This window comes from Bombus impatiens, unplaced genomic scaffold (assembly GCF_000188095.3).
Source record: "Bombus impatiens unplaced genomic scaffold, BIMP_2.2 scf_0019, whole genome shotgun sequence".
NCBI classification, from domain to species: domain Eukaryota; kingdom Metazoa; phylum Arthropoda; class Insecta; order Hymenoptera; family Apidae; genus Bombus; species Bombus impatiens.
The window spans coordinates 507097-518672 of record NT_176438.1 but is presented as its reverse complement, the minus strand read 5'-3'; the positions used below and the strand labels follow the sequence as shown (position 1 = coordinate 518672).

Here is an 11576-nt window from a genome sequence, read left to right as displayed (position 1 = left end):
TTTAAATAAGAGAGTGTGTATGCATTTTTTAAAAATCGCAACAATATAAGACGTAATTATACTTTTATAAAACGTAAAAAAGGTGCATGTAACTTTACTGCTCTTTAGTTTCTTATTGAAATTCTTTGAAAATTAAATACTTGTAAGTAGAAAACCATAAAAATTATCTTTGTAATTTATCTTATTGATATCTGTAAGCTTGGTTTGTACCGCCATTTTGTATTCAGCAAGTTAGTGAGAATACATGCATCTAACACATGGTAACATTAAAATTCAGAATACGAATTTGAGATGTTGATAATTTGTGTTTTATATAACAGAAAAGGACATACATACATTTAAAGTCAAAATGACGCAGGATGAAACGATTATGACAAAGGTATATGTAAAAATAAGATAATAGATTTTATATATTTTATACTTTAGTTTCTGAAATTATTCTATCTTAACCTATGCTTCTGGTTTTTAAACATATTTGTATACATGTTAGATACAGAAGGTAGAAGATACATTAAATGAATCCATGTACAAAGTGGATGTGTTGAAAAAAAGACTCAAGACGAAATTGCTCACAATGGAAACTCGTGAGGAATTAGAGTCAAAACTGGAAGAAATTCAGGAGGTACTTGTAAAAAATGAAGAGAAATTAAAAAGCTTAAGGAGACAAAATACAAAGTCATTCATGGTAGCAGCAAGCATGATTTTTGCATGTTTTCTGCTCTATGGTTTATATGTATTATTTTATGGAACGATATAAATTAACATTCCTAAATCATGCATATTTTAAGAAATGTCATTAATGTAATATATTAGACATTTATTCAGTTTTTATATTATAATTATTTTTTTTTGTAATTTTATACTTATTGGGTACTGTTAGAAAAAAATTTCTTAATGCTGCTCAAATTTTCTACTAATATAGCAGATTTCTCTATAAATATTGTATATTGTATTACAATAGCAATATTACTAATGTAAAAAATGTCTCTTTACATAGAAACAGTTACTTTGGAAGATAGGTTTTAGCAATAGTAACTTTCTTTTATAAATATATATTCAAAATTTAATTAGCATTTATGATCAAATTATATGGTAATTTCCAGAAAGATTAATATGCCAATATATTTTATTTAAATCACGTAGATATATTTCATAATATAAAATAGATTTGTTATGATTATTACACAAATAGTTAACGAAATGGAAAGTTATGTTTATATTAGTTTTACAACAAATTCACAACATTTATAAACTGATAATCATTAAATTATTAGCAACATTCTGCGAGTAATGTTTCATTTCTAAATATATTATATTATTTATAAACATATATATTTGAAGATACAAATTAGAAGTTATTAACTTAAGCAGTAATTAAATCGTACTGTGGCGTTCCAGCACGACGACTTCGCATGTACTTAGCATGTACTTCGGTATCTAAGTAACTAGCTCGAACAACAGGATTCTCCTTCATGGCAGATTTCCATTCCAACTAGTATTGTATAGGTAACAAAAAAGAAAAATTTGTTGTTTATATACCCTAATTTGTATAGGATAATTTTATATTACATTTGACATAATATGTTTGTAACTTACCAATCTCTTGAACCTATCACGTGGTATAGTAAACTGATCTCCACGTAAAACTCTAACTACATCAGATCTCTCCCACCATGGCCATATCATAAAATCTAACATACCAGGAGAACTACCATGAAAGAATGGTGTTCCTTTTGATACAAGTTCTCTTTCAAAAAGACCCAATTCTGATAAGACATCATCAAATATGTCTCTGTCTATAGATGTACTGACATATAACTAAAATAAAAATATTTGTATTCTAGTTGTACATAATATTTGTATTTTGCATAAGTACATTGTATATATGAGAAATAAATACCTTATACAAAGTATTTATAACAGAGTTAAATCTACCAATTAACAACTTATCCTTAGCTCTAGCAAGGGGATTACCAGGATAAAGTTTGTTTTGTGGATATGCATCATCCAAATATTCAGCAATCACAAGGCTTTCATATAATGTTTCTCCTCCTTCCAATTCTATACAAGGAACTTTGCCCAAAGGACTTTTTTCTAGTAACCATTCAGGTTTATTTGTCAAATTAATATAAACAACATCATGTCTGTAATTAGGGAATAATATTACAATAAAATAAACAATTTAGTGCATATCTATGTATATGTATTTGTATGAGAGGAAGGGAGGTTTTGAGATTATTACAAAAATAAATAAACAATAGTTACTGCATTCATAAACAAAAATAAAGCATTTAAAAAGTATAATAAACAGAAAATATGAATTAAACATCTGTTTGCAATGTGTGAAAAATATAAACAAAATTTTCAAAGTTAAATTATAATTTGAAAAATTAGTTTACTTACGGTATATGTTTCGCGTCAAGTACTAAATGAATTCTTTGGGCATACGGACAAAATCGCATGCTATACAAACGTATTTTTCCAGATACAATGGGCGGGGCAACTGATCCTACAGAACGATAGTATAAAAGGAATTATTTTGCAATTATATTAATATCAAGTTTCACTAATATAATCTTACCGGTAGCCAAGTGTTTCAAACTCATTTTGATTATATCGTCGGTTAGAAAGTTTTAAGAATTTCTACGATTAATTATGTAATTTCTTTTTCGCTGTGAATAATGTTGCACATTTTCATACACCCAGGCGGTCTGATAAACATCGGTGATAGTTCAAGGTTCTCCAGGCGCAGGTTACCTGTCGTTAATCCGGAACGAGATCTCTCAACAATTTGATGTCTTTATATACCTTACATATAATAAAACACGTTCTCAAAGTCATTTTAATTATTATAATTAATGAGTCATCGATAATAATAATATTTTTCCATTTTTTTTTCAAACAATACAGAATTATTACTCGTGAGTTTTTCAAATAAAACCATATATTGGAGCGAAGTTCGACAACCTTTAAGATTTAAGGACCTAGTTTTTGGGGAAAACAAATTTTAGAAGTTCGTGTTAGTAGGGATGTTTGATATTTCGATGTTGGTTCTGAGAAATTGGATTTCTGTGTTTCTTAGGTACATATTTTAAAAATGGAATGGCTTTTGAGGATCATGCTTTCTACATTTATATATCTGGAATTTTAAAAAGGATGTAAGTTAACTTTACATTGTATAAATAGTTATAAAATTGAAATAAGTGTAATCGTTTTTGTATAAATGTAAGTTAAACGAGGAAATAATATTTTGCTCAAATTTATGCGGAAATGTTAACTTATTTGCATTGATTTCGTTCTACGAACGCCATTATATTGTTGATAATTTTAATATCCTCATTTGATTGTTAAGATAATGCAAGATATTTCATGTATTACCACTATTAATAATGTTTTTTAAATTTGAATTTGATATTTACAACGACTTTCTAAACACCGGTCAACGGTTTTTCTTTCAAATTTAAATCTGTATTTGATAAAAGTTTTCCCTATCTCTAATAAAAAAATTAGGCAATCTAAACAACAATTTTCTACTAACTTAGTTCAACTCACTTAACCTCCTTTTAAATACACGTAAATTCTAAACCATTCTTTCCTTCTACAAATCAACCAACCATTTTTCAATCTCCCATAGTGCAACCTTACCAAGTGCATATGTATAAACACTTTGAGAAACGTTTCACCTTGGAGGAGAGAAGAGAAAGGCCAAGAAATGGAAAAGGTTAAAACGTCGATTGGCCAGCCTTCAGTCAGCCCTTCTATCCAAGACCCAGCTCCTCACTCACTATAATAACCGTACATAGGGATCAGACGGTTGGGCTGCTTAGGTAAAAGTGGTACCACGAGTATGGTGAAGGGTACACACGTAGGTGGAGCACACCGAAAGAGAGAGAGAGAGAGAGAGAGAGAGAGAAAGAGAGAAAGAGAGAGAATTATGATGGAATCTCGTGGTAGAGAAGGGAGGAGTTTCGCGGGTGTGTAGAGAGACCCCTACACAAAGGGTCGAGTGAGAAGTCGAGAGATGTTGTAGGTAGCGGCGCGAGGAGGATGAGGACGAGGACGAGGACGAGGAGGAACGGCGCGGGCGCTGATTGGTAGCAGAATCGATTAGCCGAGCCGAGCTAAACCTCCGGCACCGCGGCAGCTTCGGCGACGCCACGAATTTCCCGAATGGGGGTTTCCCGTTGGGGCGGGCCTGAATCCAGGGAATACCCAGCGTTCTCCATGGCAACCCGACCAATTCGCCAACCGCCGACAACCAAGACTGACCTACCGTGTGTTGCTAACGTTTCTTTTTCCCCCTTTTTCTTCCTCTTCTTTCTTTTTTCTTTCCAATTTTTTTTTTATTTTCTATCTAACCCTCCTCCTACGACTCTCAATCCGGTTCTCGTTTCACAGTGCTATCCTTTGTGTCTGCTTCTTTCCTTTATTGTCCTTTTTCTTTTTTTCCAGGTTTCGTTTACGCTTCAAGGAAGAAAGGGAGCAGCGATACGAACCTTTATGTCTCTCTTCCTCTCAACAACGTCGTAGTCAACCTAACTTACAAGCAACATACTCGTTACGCGAACTTCTCCATGTTGCTATGTATATATGTGTGCACATGTATATGTGTGCATACACAGATACGAGAGAAAGTCACATTGATTTTGCCGACGACTGATACAACCCCGTCGGCACGTTTAATTAGAACATGGCGACTTTAATACAAGCGCACGACAACAAGAACAACAACAGCGCCCCTTCCCACCCCCCTGCTGCTCTTCTTCTGCTTACACTGCTTCGGCTCTTCTTTCATCTATGTCCCGTTCCACGATTCCATCTTTCTGCTACCACTGTTTCTCGCGACCTACGGGCCACGATATGGCGAGGTTGTAAATCAAGACCATCGAGTAGCTGCAATGATTGATATCTTATAAGGAGAAGATACGAGGTGCCACTTTCACTTTGTTTATGGACCTTTGCATAATTGCAGAGCTTGGAAAGCTGAAGCTATTTATTATTAATATTCAATTTTGGGTGGAGATAATTAATAATCTACGAGTTAATTGATATCGAGGTTACTGTTTACTTCCACTTTATCTTCCATCATGAGACTTCTTTTTACTAGGACTACGGACCCATTTAGGATTGTATAATTGCATATTTTAGATTTACGCAAAATAAAATGAAAATGACTCAGGATTAATAACCTCGTTCATATTAGTCAATCTATCTTAATTCGAGTGATTTGGATTCAGGTAATTCGAGTAATATGAACCAGGTTTAACGGTATTCCAGCTAATTATTATTTTACTATTTTGATAATCTAGAAAGAGAAATTATGGTGGAAGTATAAATTATTATTTTAATATACTTTAAACAGTTCTGTATTAGCAATTTTTTCCACATAGCTTTGGGTTAAGATTTCAGGTCCACGTGTGATATATCTGTTAATTCTCTTCCCTCGAATTGACATTAAGAATTATTTGAATTCTTGACAAATTTTCACAACCTTGCTACATCGTGGTCCGTATTACACGATATTTTTTCGTCTTTCTTGACGAAACTCATTTTTTCTCCTCTCGAAGGGGTCGCTTATCTACCTAGCCTAACGCGGTCTATGCTAGTGTCAAACACCCTTCGCCCTCTCTCATCCATCATTGTCATCGTCGCCATCGTCATTGTTATTATTATCATCCCAGTGTTCCAGTTTGTGCGAATCACGCCTACTCCTCTTTCTACCACTTACTCCACTCATCCGTGGTATCGTACGCGATTTTCTTTTCCTTTTCCCAGTCTCACCCTCTCTCTCTCTCTCTCTCTCTCTCGCTCTCTCTCTTTCTCTCTCCCACGCATACATGCATGGTATGCACACACATACATATACGTACACGTACAATAGAGTCACACAGGAGGACACATTGCAATCGAAATACATTCTGATGTACATTCTCGCGCTAAGACTATGTTCTCTACACGCCTACGCTACACATGAAAACACCCTATCTACATTAGAGGCCCGTCGACGTCCCACGGAGTCACTTTCTTTTTCATTTTTTTCTTCTTTTTTCTCTTTCCCATTGTTTTATTTCACTTCGTTACTTTATATATATATATATATCTATATATATATATTTTTCTTATTTTAGTTTCTTTGGAAAAAACGAAGAGGACGGGGCGAGCGTCGTTTTCTCGTCCCGGAGAGAACGATCCCCTTGGTCGAAACCGAGGAACGCTCGACAGGTTTTGGTTACGACTAAATCGTTAGAGTAATTCTATGGGTGCTTACGTCTTACGAATGGTATGATACAGTATACGACTTAAGAAGTTACTCGCTTCTTCGACAGAGGTACACCTTTCCACAGTAAGGGGTAAGTCACCGGCCGCCGGATCTTCTCTTTCGTGGAACCATCTTTTTTTTACTTATTTTTGTCTTTTTTTTTCTTTCCTTGTTCTACCTGTTCTCTTTAATTTATTCATCTTATTCGTTTTATTCAGTTTTATTAGTTTTGCCGGCTGAGGATCCACGATTTGCGTACATTGGAGACTTACCCCTATGTTTTGTACATAGATAGAGCGACCGCATCTCTCGATTGATCGGTGAGAGTCGACGTGGTGAGCACGGCTCGGCATTTCGTACGTTCGGTTCTGATATGACTCAACGTTGTACTTTATCAATCTCGATAATTGCGACTCGAGCTTCCGTTCGATTGATGGATGTGCTATGTTCTGCCGGGATTTGTCGCTCGTTTAATGGTTTCTCTAATAGCGTTTGGCTCGTGGCAAAGAACAACACGTTATGCCGATTCTGGAATCACTTCTGAGATCGACATCGATTGTATGTTATCATTGACGTTGGTAATGCGCAGATTTTCGAGAAAAATGAACTCCGGAAAGGCTAGGAATATTGGCTTTCAATAATTCCTTGTTCTTGAGAAAATGAATTTTCAATATATGTGAGTAAACCGTTATGTAACTGGTTTGTAATCATTGAGTCTGTAAATCTTGGAAAAACGTTTAAACTTCTCACTTTTACAGGGATTGTGCGAACGTATGCCTGTTTGGAATGTTATTTTTTGAAAATATTCACTTTGATAAATATCTGTGAGTACCATTATCACCATTATAAATAAATAATCTCAGAGGAGTCATACTAGGATCAAGAGAGACATATTTCTATACATATACCGGCTGGATTAGAAATGAGACTTCACGGTTGCACACGATCCTCGTAGAAATTTCGTTGGTCGCTCGCGGTTTAGTCTTTTCCACGGCACTGAAACACGCGTCGTACTTCGTTGTGAAATCGTGATCGCACAAAGATCATGAGAAGGAAAGCTTGTAATGATAGAACTTTATTTATCTGAACCTGAGAGCGATTAGGAGTTTACTCTACTTACTAACTTATCACTACGAGTAGAAAACGTCGTTCGATCTAAGACAGTGAAGAAATATTTAAAAATTTAAAAAGCCTTCCATTGAAATAGAAGGAAGACATTGAATATCTTTTGTCCAGCAAGCTTCACGTTTATATCGACGAAATTGATTTTAAAATCTACGTCGACCAAATAAAATTTTAGACTCTCGTTGACTATTTAACTATAGGCTCCTAAGATCTTTCTCTCTTATTGCATTAAGCGATAGAAGTTTACCGATCCTCTACTAACTTATTTTTCCTCACATAAGTAATTAGAATTCACGTTTAAATAGCAAAGAAGATTTTAATTATAATCTCGTTCGACTAAATGAAGTTCAGACAAATGAAGTTCTATTACACGTATAAATGTATAGTGTTTGGTCGCTGAATGAACGCAGCATGTCCTTTGTACCCGCGCCAACAACGCGAGCAACGTAACTCGCGATGAATTTTTCTTCTGAACGACGACATGCGGTTCCTCTATCTACATTTTCGTTATGTAACAAATAAGTTAAAAGAGTTTATAATACACGCATTGCTCTTCACCCGAATCGAACATGTAAGCATTTCTCACTAAGAACGATCAAGCTTATTTGGATGTTCGATTATCGTCGACCATCATGATGCTCGCGTGTGGCTCATTGTCATCATCGTTGATTCGACGAACCGTTCTCGAAATTGCTCGATCGTGCATCTGTACGGAGATATTCCTCGTTAAAATGCGCATGTTCGATTCCATCCAGTCGGAAACACCGACGTTTCTCTGCGGAAGTACGCCGGTTAGTTATTCGCGTACAAGGCGACGTCCTTTCGGACAGGATAATTCTCGACACGCGGTTCATCGCGGCGTTATCATGCATGATTGTTGAAAACGAATCAAAGATTCTAGAATTCAATGTTTGGAGTGAAGAAATTACAATTCATTTGAATTACATTGGAAGGCTGCTACTTGGATCTTAGTATTAGAAAATTAACTACGTACTAAGATCTCAAGTGATATAAAAATTACTAACGATTATTATTATTTAGAATATAGAAAGGTAGAATCTTTCCACAGATATTAATTCACAGTTATATATTCTAAATAATGATAATTCTAATAAATTGGAAATTTGATTAAATAATATGAAATTATGACATCAGTAAGTTATGAATAACCAATCAAAAAATTATGTATCGAACGATGGATACTTTGAGTGGTCTAAAGTTTTTCTAATTCTTGTAAAATCTACAATGGAATTCAACTATGTTTTATTCGTAATAACTTCTAGCAAAATTAGATAGATAATAGAAAACGAAAATTCTTTGTGTTTAGGAATGAAACTTGAGTAATTCAGATATAAATTATATTTCCATAGTATTATACAAACTTTACTGCCAATGATGGTACTGGATATCGTCGAGATAAAACGACTGACGAGAATCGTCTTGTGAACGTACCCTGTACTTACGTAATCCATTATATTGTATGTACAACGTTCTTACAATAATTTGAGTGCACCGTCGGTCGTAAACGAAAGCTTTTTGGGGGTAGAGTGGTCTCGCGTGATCGTCAGTTTCGCGTCAGTAATTTAAATTGGTCGCTGTTTGCTGCTAAGGAACCAGATCGGCTGGTCGTGACAGCGACTATGATATTGCTGATTAGTTTGATCGTTTAATCTGTCCACGTGCTGCTTGATGCCGGATGAAACGGAAAGTTTCATGACTTAAATATCAACTGCGCTAGATTATTTAAACCGTGAGCAAGTATTTTATTTGATAGTAAAATCATAGCTTTCGAGCATTGTTTTGCGTAGAATTATAATTTTATCCTTCAGTAGCAATAAACTTAGGAAAGATTACGACCAAAGATAAAGATTTCAACGTTGTTCTATTTTTCAGGGAACAGCGATCATGCTCAAGCAGAATTGGATTCTCTTCCATCAAATCCACGAACAAAACCATTCAGTCTTGCGGGAGTGTCACTGAATATTTGCATCGTCCAGTGGTCACGCAAGGGACAATATTATAATAAACAGTGTTTTACATGCTTCTCGACACGTGCTCCAGGAATCTACGAGTTTGGAACTTCTCATGATTTTACTATGAAAATTGCCAATTTTCAATGCAAAAATTCTATTGCTATCATGAAATAATTTCTGATAGAGGTCTGCGTTTCATGTTTATTTAAATATATGTGCGCTATATGAATCAACGTATTTATAGTTTAATTCGCGTAATTTTTTTAATTAACACGCGTTAAGATAAAATATATATTAGAATATTATACTAGGATATTACATATGCCGGAACAGATTGATTCGTTTAATATTGTTCAAAGGAGATCTGTCCTCCAAGAGAGCTGGATCTTCAGAGAAAAAATTGTCAATGTTACCTGTAACCTAGAGATTTCTAAAAATATAATCTCGTTGTGTATGTTATTACTTGGTCGCTGTATTTCTTAGATACACCGTGATATAGTACATAACCGTTGAGACGGTGATTTCTTCAAAACGTTAGATACTAGAACGTTCACGTATTAAAACATACACGAATTAAACTATCTGAATATGTAAATACACACATATTCTTATGCACATATTAATAAGCACATAACATTCTCTAATATCTGCACACGCGATATCTGCCCAGATACCGAAACATAATTATTCATATACATACCTTTTCAATTCCCTAATACACGTTGCACGTGTCTACATGTTATATAAAATCATAAAATTAATATTCGTCTAAAATTTCACAGGTTACATTGATACTTTGAGGTTTCTCTATTCACTTCATCATCCACTTTCTGGCCAAGCAAAGGCAATGAGAAAATGAAGAATTCAATGGAATCGAAGAAGGATATAAATACTTATCAAAGAAACAAAAATTGCAAGAGGACAGATAAAACGACATCACCAACCACTACAGCAGGATAGTGCAATCGCAAAAGGTGTGGTCTATTTGCGGAATCCACGGACCGACGGCACACGTAGACCGCGATGGCGGCGGTCGGTTAAATTCCCTCGAGTAGAAACTTGTTAACGTGGCGTACCCAGGGCGCCCCAGTGTTCGGCGGTGGGTCATGCGTAGTGCGGATAGGTGCCCAGATGAGGCGGCACATGGCCAGAGGCCGTGTGGTGTCCCGCATACAGGTTGGCACCCGGACTCGTGGACCAGTAGCTGGAGGCCGATTGGAAAAGGCCGCCTGGAACGGAGACCGACACGGAGGCGGCCGGTGGTGGCATAAGGTTCAACTTCGCGTGCCCATAACCGGACATAAACAACTCGCTTTGGTATTTGTACGCGGCTGGGTCCGCAGCCGCGGGCTGCGTCGCTGCCGCCAGGCCCTGGAAGTCGAACTTGTACGCGTACCTCTTCCCGTGGACCTTTGTCATGATGTTCTTGTCGTAGTAGTACCTGCAAGTAGATACGGATACCTCGATGCAACATGGATGCGAGAAGATTATATTTCTAGAACGATTAACGAAAATGACCTCGGTTGAAGTATATGTATAGGGGATCTACGAATGTTTAGATTTTAATCTGTATTTTGCGTTTTATGTGATAAAGAGTATGAAAGTATGTAGAATAGTATGAGTGTTCTAATACCTATCTGGAAATTTAACATAGATTTCTTCTGTGGTTCGATAATGCCAGTTGACAGTTAGTTTGAAGAAATTTGTAGAAGATCGAGGTTCTTTTCTGCTATTTAATAAGGGAAAATGCGTTATGTATGATAATTCTGTAACATAATGGAGACGCATACAAGGTAGAAGAAAGAAGATCATCATTTTATGAATACTATCTTAATTGTTATTGTGGGATTACTCTTCATTTATTATTTTTCAGGTTCAAGCAACAGTTCAGGAAGCTGTGCCACATTTCATCCTATTAAATCGTCAACGAAAACAAAGATAAGGACATAAGATAACAGAGGCAGGAGCCACAGCACTGAAGCTACGATATGTACCAAGCTTCGTCCTTCTATCCTCTTATTTCACACTGTTCGAGATACGATCGAGCGAGACCACGTTCTGCCATAAACCGGCGATTTACGAACTCGTTGAAAGCCGTAAAAATCTCCATGCAACCAGCGAGTTCTTATTTAATAAATTCTATTTGCCAAAGCCGATAACGACTCCGCTTCCGCGGCGACGGAAACGACTCTTCCTATCTTTTTTTTTTTTTTTTTGTA

At 35.8% G+C, this 11576-nt stretch overlaps 3 protein-coding genes across 5 annotated transcripts in view; 1 reads left to right on the top strand and 2 right to left on the bottom strand.

Moving 5' to 3' along the window:
• Positions 1–168: 168 nt before the first annotated feature.
• LOC100745681 lies at positions 169–1838 on the top strand. 2 transcript variants are annotated; one of them, XM_012382468.3, is made up of 3 exons: positions 171–379; positions 491–622; positions 1399–1838. In XM_012382468.3, exons 1-3 carry the CDS (start codon positions 350–352, stop codon positions 1420–1422), a joined length of 186 nt encoding a protein of 61 aa, XP_012237891.1. In that variant the 5' UTR covers positions 171–349; the 3' UTR covers positions 1423–1838. The 2 variants fall into 2 exon arrangements, with proteins under 2 accessions (XP_003484603.1, XP_012237891.1); XM_003484555.4 differs by lacking the exon at positions 1399–1838 and having other exon boundaries at positions 169–379; positions 491–773.
• On the bottom strand, positions 1112–3005 carry LOC100745560 (pyrimidodiazepine synthase). The gene is made up of 5 exons (XM_012382452.3): positions 2582–3005; positions 2404–2509; positions 1901–2144; positions 1597–1818; positions 1112–1492 (listed from the first exon to the last, which is right to left on the bottom strand). The coding sequence occupies exons 1-5, from the start codon at positions 2604–2606 to the stop codon at positions 1364–1366; spliced, it is 726 nt and encodes a 241-aa protein (XP_012237875.1). The 5' UTR covers positions 2607–3005; the 3' UTR covers positions 1112–1363.
• A 7143-nt stretch (positions 3006–10148) lies between these two features.
• The window catches only part of LOC100745321 (transcriptional regulator ERG homolog), a 70240-nt gene continuing 68812 nt past the window's right edge, over positions 10149–11576 (bottom strand). For both annotated transcript variants that reach the window (XM_024365889.2, XM_024365887.2), the window contains exon 7: positions 10149–10798. In XM_024365889.2, the coding sequence (XP_024221657.1) occupies positions 10462–10798 (337 nt within the window). In that variant the 3' untranslated portion in view covers positions 10149–10461. The remainder of the gene's footprint in view (positions 10799–11576) is intronic.

Coding starts and splice junctions, on each gene's coding strand:
- LOC100745681 (XM_003484555.4), top strand. CDS start 350: ATGACGCAGGATGAAACGATTATGACAAAG. Junction 380..490: donor ATGAAACGATTATGACAAAG/GTATATGTAAAA, acceptor TATACATGTTAG/ATACAGAAGGTAGAAGATAC.
- LOC100745560 (XM_012382452.3), bottom strand. CDS start 2,606: ATGAGTTTGAAACACTTGGCTACCG. Junction 2,510..2,581: donor TTTGAAACACTTGGCTACCG/GTAAGATTATAT, acceptor ATCGTTCTGTAG/GATCAGTTGCCCCGCCCATT. Junction 1,493..1,596: donor GTGATAGGTTCAAGAGATTG/GTAAGTTACAAA, acceptor ATACAATACTAG/TTGGAATGGAAATCTGCCAT.